General features: G+C 57.6%; 1 protein-coding gene across 4 annotated transcripts in view; it reads left to right on the plus strand.

Annotated features, from left to right (window-relative positions):
* Window positions 1-7,660, plus strand: part of Adam11 (ADAM metallopeptidase domain 11) — a 19,078-nt gene extending 11,418 nt beyond the window's left edge. The window contains exons 10-27 of one of the 4 annotated variants that reach the window (XM_021176061.2): window positions 32-103; window positions 258-424; window positions 820-904; window positions 1,003-1,093; window positions 1,199-1,250; window positions 1,691-1,790; window positions 1,866-1,937; window positions 2,056-2,148; window positions 2,456-2,536; window positions 3,084-3,134; window positions 3,227-3,290; window positions 3,489-3,588; window positions 3,743-3,862; window positions 3,956-4,124; window positions 4,216-4,330; window positions 4,415-4,505; window positions 5,057-5,074; window positions 5,557-5,992. In XM_021176061.2, coding sequence (XP_021031720.1) covers window positions 32-103; window positions 258-424; window positions 820-904; window positions 1,003-1,093; window positions 1,199-1,250; window positions 1,691-1,790; window positions 1,866-1,937; window positions 2,056-2,148; window positions 2,456-2,536; window positions 3,084-3,134; window positions 3,227-3,290; window positions 3,489-3,588; window positions 3,743-3,862; window positions 3,956-4,124; window positions 4,216-4,330; window positions 4,415-4,505; window positions 5,057-5,074; window positions 5,557-5,572 — 1,557 coding nt within the window. In that variant the 3' untranslated portion in view covers window positions 5,573-5,992. Of the gene's footprint in view, window positions 1-31; window positions 104-257; window positions 425-819; window positions 905-1,002; window positions 1,094-1,198; window positions 1,251-1,690; window positions 1,791-1,865; window positions 1,938-2,055; window positions 2,149-2,455; window positions 2,537-3,083; window positions 3,135-3,226; window positions 3,291-3,488; window positions 3,589-3,742; window positions 3,863-3,955; window positions 4,125-4,215; window positions 4,331-4,414; window positions 4,506-5,056 lie in introns of all 4 variants that reach the window. The other 3 variants (XM_021176060.2, XM_021176059.1, XM_029483940.1) reach the window with 3 other exon arrangements.
* Window positions 7,661-7,872: the final 212 nt, after the last annotated feature.

Consider the following 7,872-nt stretch of genomic DNA (forward strand, 5'->3'; position numbering starts at 1 on the left):
TCTCTCTCTCTCTCTCTCTCTCTCTCGGCAGTTTGAGCAGATGCGGCAGTCAGTGGTCCTCACCAGCAACTTTGCAAAATCTGTTGTGAACCTGGCAGATGTGGTAAGCACCATCCCTACTCCCCTCTCCCCCTCTCCCCCACATGCAGGCATCCAGGGGTCATTGTCAGTCACTGACACCCCCTCCTCCCCCCACTTCTTGGAAATATAGATTGCAGCCTCCCTCCAGCCCCTCCCCATCTTCTCTCTGGGCCCAGATATACAAGGAACAGCTCAACACAAGAATTGTTCTGGTTGCCATGGAAACGTGGGCAGATGGGGACAAGATCCAGGTGCAGGATGACCTACTGGAGACCCTGGCCCGGCTTATGGTCTACCGGCGGGAGGGTCTGCCTGAGCCCAGTGATGCCACCCACCTCTTCTCGTGAGTCCCCACACTGTACCCTGCCAGCTTCTGCTGGCTGCTAGTTCTTACCCGCCTGTGCCAGGCGATCTTTTCGGGGACCCTGCAGGTGGAGCTCACCTGCTACCTGCCACCTGCTTCCAGCCACATGCACCAGCTGGATACCATCTGCACCTTGGGCTGTGCAGGGAATGTGCTCTTTGCCTTTCTTTGCCAGGCTGCCCATCACCCCTTCTTTGGTGATGAAGTACCCTAGTGATGGACAAACCTAATTAAAGGCCCCCGAAAACCTCCATTTGGCTTACCGGTGAATGAACCCAAATAGGTGAAGGGCTGGCCAGAGGCCACCAGGCTGATAGGAAGGCCTAGAACCCACTGCTCCTTTGACATCATCCTGACCACTCTCTCCCTTCTAGGGGTAGAACCTTCCAGAGCACCAGCAGCGGGGCGGCCTACGTGGGAGGCATCTGTTCACTGTCCAGGGGTGGAGGTGTGAACGAGGTGAGCACCCAGGGGCCCAGCCAAGACAGAGGCTTGCTAAGACCCAGTGACAGTTGGGAGCATGCAGACATCCTGTGCTCTGTCTTGCCCATCCCTAGTATGGCAACATGGGTGCCATGGCGGTGACCCTGGCCCAGACGCTAGGGCAGAACTTGGGCATGATGTGGAATAAGCACCGGAGCTCAGCAGGTACCAACAACCCTCCCAGACCCACACAGCACCTCAAGAAATGAGGAAGGGGCCAGTGGGGGTGCTTCTCCACTCTATCTCATGTGTTCTTAAATCTCCTCTTAGGGGACTGCAAGTGTCCAGACATTTGGCTGGGCTGCATCATGGAGGACACTGGGTGAGTTTTGGAGACAGACTTTGGGAAGGGTTTGGGGTAAGAAGAGGCCTTCGAGGAGCACTAGCAGTCTATATGGGTGGCTTCAAGAGGACCTAGATCACGGGACCACTCAGGATAACCAAGAATATAGGTTATCTGTAAATAGCTCAGGGACGCTTGGGTACCAAAAACTGCCAGACTGTAGCGCGCACTCTGGCCACTGGGAGGCGCTCGAGCCTCGTGCGAGGCGCCGTCCCTCCCAGGCGTTCCGACACTGGGCTCTTTGTCCCGAGGTTCAGGAGAGCGAACGCAAGCGACGTCCTCCACCCATTCCTAGACAGGAGTATGGGATTGATTGTCGTGCAACCTCAGGGCAGTCCTTCGGTCTCCTTGTAGTAGTAACCAAGTCTCTCGAGGGAGGGCTGCCCCCAAGCAACACAGTTCCCCTCTCGCCCGTCTAGGTTCTATTTGCCCCGCAAGTTCTCGCGCTGCAGCATCGACGAATACAACCAGTTTCTGCAGGAGGGAGGCGGGAGCTGCCTGTTCAACAAGCCCCTCAAGGTACCAGCGCGGAGAACGGGGAAGCGGGGGTGGGCAGGGTCCCAGCCAGGCTCCCGACATCCCCTCTCCCTCCAGCTCCTGGACCCTCCCGAGTGCGGGAACGGCTTCGTGGAGGCGGGGGAGGAGTGCGACTGCGGGTCGGTGCAGGTGAGCGGTCCGGGTGGGCTCCCGTCTGGGCCCGGGACGCGCGCGTGGGCTCCTGGAAGGGAGAATACAGAGTGGGAAGGGGCTAGCCCGCCTCTCCACTTCTCCCCGCGACCCTCAGGAGTGCAGCCGAGCAGGGGGCAACTGCTGCAAAAAATGCACCCTGACGCACGACGCCATGTGCAGCGATGGGCTCTGTTGTCGCCGCTGCAAGGTGAGGACCTAGCGAGCAGGAGGCGGGAGGGCGGGGGAAGAAGCAAAGAAACGATTGGATGCCCTCGATAAGAGGCGGGAATGGGGAAGAGCTGAGTCTGTTTGGGCGGGCCTTGTCCCGAAGAGAGCGCCAATGGGGAATGAGTTTGGAGCTGGGGACCGGAGGGGAGAGTCACCCTTACTGCTGAGGGTGGAGAGGGACAGGAAATGAGAATCAGGCCTTGGGACCCACGTTCCAGCACATTAACCCTGGAAGAGCAGTGGGGAGATATTTATCCTTCCCAGAAACACGTGCATGCTTTTCCTAGTATGAGCCACGAGGTGTCTCCTGCCGAGAAGCGGTGAATGAGTGTGACATCGCAGAGACCTGCACCGGCGACTCAAGCCAGGTCTGCCAAACCATCTGTCCTGTGGGAACGCAAAGCAAGACAGCCCCCTCCCTTATAAGTTTGGCGCTGAAGAGTTGACTACTCTCAGCGTCCTCTCTGCTTAGCGGGCCGGGTAGCCACAGCTAACCAGCCTCAACTTTTTCTTCTCTGAGAAAGGGGTCTTTCGAGCCACCTACCTCTGTTCGTTCAATCATTAAATAAGCATTTGTAGTGAGACTGGTATTCCTACCGCCTGCCCAGTGTCTAGTGTATTCTAGGGATCCGGTGGAGCGTAACATCGGTTAACTAGGGCTTCTGGGGTAATGGATGCAAGAAACTGGGGAAGCTTGGAAAAGCTAGGAGACTTACCAGTCAAATCCACAGAGCCAAACAGGCCCCCATCTTTCGTGTGGAAGAGCCATGTGACATGTGGCCCCTTTGGGGTAGCTTTTGGTTCCTTGCATCCTTGCATTCTTCCCCCGTACCTCAGCTCAGCTCTGGGCTACCCTGCTCAGCCAGCCTCTCTCTCTCTCTCTCTCTCTCTCTCTCTCTCTCTCTCTCTCTCCAGTGTCCCCCTAACCTTCACAAGCTGGATGGTTACTACTGTGATCATGAGCAGGTATGAGGGATGGGGATGGGGTCCTCCCATCCAAATTCAGTGCAGTCTTGTCTCCCTCAGTGTCTTCATGCTTCCTCTCCTATGGCTCATAGGGTCGTTGCTATGGAGGCCGCTGTAAAACCCGGGACCGGCAGTGCCAAGCCCTATGGGGCCATGGTGAGTCGGGAAAACCCAAGGCTCAGAGTTAGGCTGGGACAGCTTCTGGCTGAAGGAACAAGCCCTGCAACCCACGTGGCTTCTGAGGACCTTGGGCATCAAGCCTAAGGATTGGGCCCAAGTTTTAGAGGTGCAGGTCTGAGGACCTAGATGGGGTTCAGGGGTCTGTGGGGTGATGCTTCCTCTTTCTCTTTCTAGTGGCTGCGGATCGTTTCTGCTATGAGAAGCTGAACGTGGAGGGGACAGAGCGTGGAAACTGTGGGCGCAAGGGATCTGGTTGGGTCCAGTGCAATAAGCAGTAAGTGGCATCCCCGCCCCAGGGTCAGGAAATCTCCAGAGGTAAAGGCGGGGCTCTAGGAAGAGCCTGTGCGGCCAGAGGGGAAGGAAGGAGCAGGCTCGGTACTTGGGTCTACAGCGAAATTTGGCTTCATCGACCCCGTGTGTCCCTACAGGGACGTGCTCTGTGGCTTCCTTCTGTGCGTCAACATCTCTGGAGCTCCTCGGCTAGGGGACCTGGGGGGCGACATCAGCAGTGTCACCTTCTACCACCAGGGCAAGGAGTTGGACTGCAGGTGTTGTCTGGGACCGTGGCTGGGGAGGTTGAAGGGACAACTGTGATGGGGACTAGAGGACAGGGGTTGAGGCTGGGTATACCATCTCTCCAGAGGAGGCCACGTGCAGCTAGCTGATGGCTCGGACCTGAGCTATGTGGAGGACGGCACGGCCTGTGGGCCCAACATGCTGTGCCTAGATCACCGCTGCCTGCCAGCCTCTGCCTTCAACTTCAGCACCTGCCCTGGAAGCGGAGAGCGGCGGATCTGCTCCCATCATGGGGTGGGTGTCTGGAGGCCAGGGGGAGCCTGCTGGAGGAGGCTCACACGGAGACGTGGCCTTGCTTACCCATGCTGGCCTCACCTACCTGTAGGTTTGCAGCAACGAGGGGAAGTGTATCTGTCAGCCAGACTGGACAGGCAAAGACTGCAGTATTCACAACCCACTGCCCACATCCCCTCCCACTGGGGAGACTGAGAGATACAAAGGTGAGGCTGAAGTTGCCTAGAACTATCTGTGTTGCCCGTTTTCCATGCTTGTCCCTGCCAACCAAGCCCTGCCCTCCTCCCCAGGTCCCAGCGGTACCAACATCATCATTGGCTCCATCGCCGGGGCTGTCCTGGTCGCAGCCATCGTCCTGGGCGGCACGGGCTGGGGATTTAAGTAAGAGACACATGCTCCCTAGATCCCCCAACAGGTGCTTGGGGGTTCGGCACCCCAGACTGTTGGAGCCTAATGGCCTCCCTGACAGGTTAGCTCACCCTGAGCTCACACATCACTCATTCAAGCCAGCCCACGGGTCTTGTTTGAACAGTTCAAGAAACTATCTGCTCATATCTAAACACCAGACTTTACAGGAACAACCTTGACTCCCAGCCTCCTGGAGACTGCTCAACGCATCCCAGCATGGCCTAAGGCTTGTCTGAGATGTCTCCCCGTCCCTATCCACATTCAGCCCAGGAACTCCAGGACATTGCAGTTAGGGTCTGGTGTAGCCCCCACATTGGGCACTTGAAGAGCCCTTAGGCCCAAGGTCACAAGGTGACTTAGTGGCCAAGCTAGGATTTGAACCCTCTACCAAGCTGGGATAGATATCCACGGTCCATTTATGGGACAGGTCTTACTGGGATGGAAGGCCGTTCTTTTGGAGAACAGGAGGTTCACACAATTTCTTTTCCTATCTCTCTTGCCTGTCCTCTCCTTGGCTCCTGAAGAAACATCCGTCGTGGAAGGTATGACCCGACCCAGCAGGGGGCAGTGTGATGCCGGCCACGTCATCCCTCCCGCTGTCCTTGTCTCCATTTCATCCGTCCCTTTGCATTCTGTTGACCGGGAGCTGGGACCGATCCGATTCCCGAAGCCCTGCAGGGAGCCTGGGAAGCGAGTCCTCTGTCTGCTCAGGCCCTTCCTCCTGCCCACCCGCCTGTTGGGCCCTAGCCCACCTTCATCTGTCCTTTCTGCCGCCAGGTCCCATGGCCGGGTGGGCGCTGGAACTGTGCCCTGCAACCCCTTCCGCTAGGAGGGGGCCTCCCCCTGCGTCCTGCCCATCTGTTTTGTCTACCATGCCACCGCTGTCTGACCTCTGCCAGAACCCCCACCTGGCCAGCTTGAGACTTGATGCCTCCAGGACCTCTGGGGAGGAGCGGGGCAACTAGAGGGCTCACCCTCAGAGCCCAGCCTCAAGTCCTCTCCTGATGCCCTCTCTCCATTCCAGGTCCGGAGGGGCCTAAGTGCCACCCTGCTCCCTCCGAGCCTGGCACCCACCGTCTCGGCCCTGAACCACGAGGCTGCCTCCACCCTGCCACAGAGGGAGGCACCGTGCAAATGTCTTCCGGGTCCGAACCCTTCAACTCCTGGCTGCACAGGGGTTGAGGGTTGGGACTGTGATCTCGCCTTTCAGACCACCTGGGTAGAGGGGCCTGGAGGAGGACGCTTCCTGCCCAGTTCCCCATCCCACCTCATGCGGCTTTGGCCTTGCACACGTCTCCCCCTGTGAATGTAGCCTCCATCATCACAGACTGCCACAGCTCACGTTGGGGCCTGGACCGGTGCCTGGTGGGGACAGCTGGGTGGCCCCTCTTCAAAACCAGGCAGCTGGAACCAGGGGAGTAGCTCCCCTGGACCTCATGGGGAAGGGGCTGATCTACATTCTCTCTCTCTCTCTCTCTCTCTCTCTCTCTCTCTCTCTCTCTCTCTCTCTCTCTTGTTTTACTTAATCTTAACTGATGAATGTAACCTTTGGGTTGATGGGGCCAGGGGGCAGTTGTAGGGATGTTTTGACACTTACAGGAGGGCCTCCTGGGCCCGAGGCCTTGAGACCTCCCACATCCCTCCCTGGGAGGCCCAAACGAATCCTGTCAGGGAACCCAGCTGGGGCAGGGCAGCCCTGCTTGCCCCACCTCCGCCCAGCTTAGTAGAAGTCAGAGTGCTGATTCAAACCAAAGCTGCCTGTCCCGTGCCCACTGCCTAGCTCATGGGACTCTGTCCCAGACTGTCTTCGATTCCAAACTGACCATCCTGTCCCTGCCAGGGTGCATGCATTTGGGGGTATAGAAAAATATAGTCCCTAAAATAAAACTCCACCTTTCCCCTTTCAAGAAGGGTGATTCTGGGGCTGTCTCAGGGTTCAGGTGCCCCCTGATGTGGCCTGGCTGTTCCGCAGGCTATCGTAGCAGGGAGGACTCTCGGTAGGGAGAACCAGGGGTGGCCCTGTGCCCCAGGGTTAGTGCCTGCGATGTGTATGAGGAGATGGGGAAAGGGCAGGCCTCATGGATGGTTATAGGTGACTTGGAAAATCCTCAAATCCTCAACCCATACCCACCCCCATCACAAGTTTTATTCACCTGTAGTCTAGGGCTGAGTAGTAAGTTTACAGATATTCCTGTCTGCCCTCCTCTGGTCCTTGTTGCCACCCAGCCTGAGAGCTGGACCAAGGCTGGCAGAGCTGCTCAGCCCTCCCACAGTCCAGCAGGGCCAGCCTTCACAACCCTATGTGAGACACACATGCTCTGGCTCCATGCCCTAAGAGCTGGCGGGGCAAGATGGAGCAGGCTCCCTTATGGACGAAAACCACAATGAAAGGAAGCCCCTTCTTGGGGACACCCCACTCAGGCTAAGTAGTAGTTCTAGACACCCCAGGGACAGAGGGTTGCCCGTTTGTGTTCCTCCTATTTCTGAGGACTCTTCAAGGAAGGCTAATGGAGAAAATGGCTTCATTTATCTAAACCAACCCAGTGGCTGGCACCTTGGAGCCTACGGCCCATTGGCAGCTTTGGGGGTAGCCAGATGGTGTTGGCCACAGTGGGGTCCTCAGTGCTGAGCCCCAGGTGCCACTGTCCTAGTCCAGGACAGGACAGATGCAGGCCACCAGCCCCACTAGCTGAGGTCAGGGGAAAGGCTGCATTTTGCATTGTTGCTGAGATACCCTGAGACCTCCATCAGGTGGCACATGCGCACACAGGTGGCAGTGCACCTGGGTGCAGACATTGAATCCACGCCTCTGCACCACTGTGAAGGCCTCTGCCTACAAGGGCATGACCATGTGTGTCCTCATGTCCTTGGTGAAGAACACAAGACTTCCTGTGGCCAGTCCACCGGGGGCGTCCAACTTCCTGCATCCCCTTGCCCCACCCTAGCAGTGCCTGGCCTGGCAGCACCTAGGAAAGAAAGAGAGGAGGGGGGCTGCATTCACCTGGCCCGGACCTGGGTCCCTCCACATCCTGTAAATATGTCATCTGGGCTGGGGTGGGGAGGCAGGGCCCGGGGCCCACATTAAAGATTAAAGATCACATTCTGGGCTTCCATTGAGCTCACACCAACCCATGTCTCTCCTCTCTCTCTGTAAGTGATCGTTCTGAGTCAGTCCTCGCTGTCCAGACTCTGGAGTTGTGACAACTTGGCTGCAGAGGACAAGAGCACCTAGGACAGTTGGGGAAGCAGGAGGAAGGGGTGTGGTTTCCCTCAGTAAGTGAGGAAATGGGCAGTGGGTGGAGGCGAGGTCCTCCCTTCCTCACAGTCGCCACAAAGACAC

Source organism: Mus caroli, chromosome 11 (assembly GCF_900094665.2).
Source record: "Mus caroli chromosome 11, CAROLI_EIJ_v1.1, whole genome shotgun sequence".
In the NCBI taxonomy this organism is placed as follows: Eukaryota; Metazoa; Chordata; class Mammalia; order Rodentia; family Muridae; genus Mus; species Mus caroli.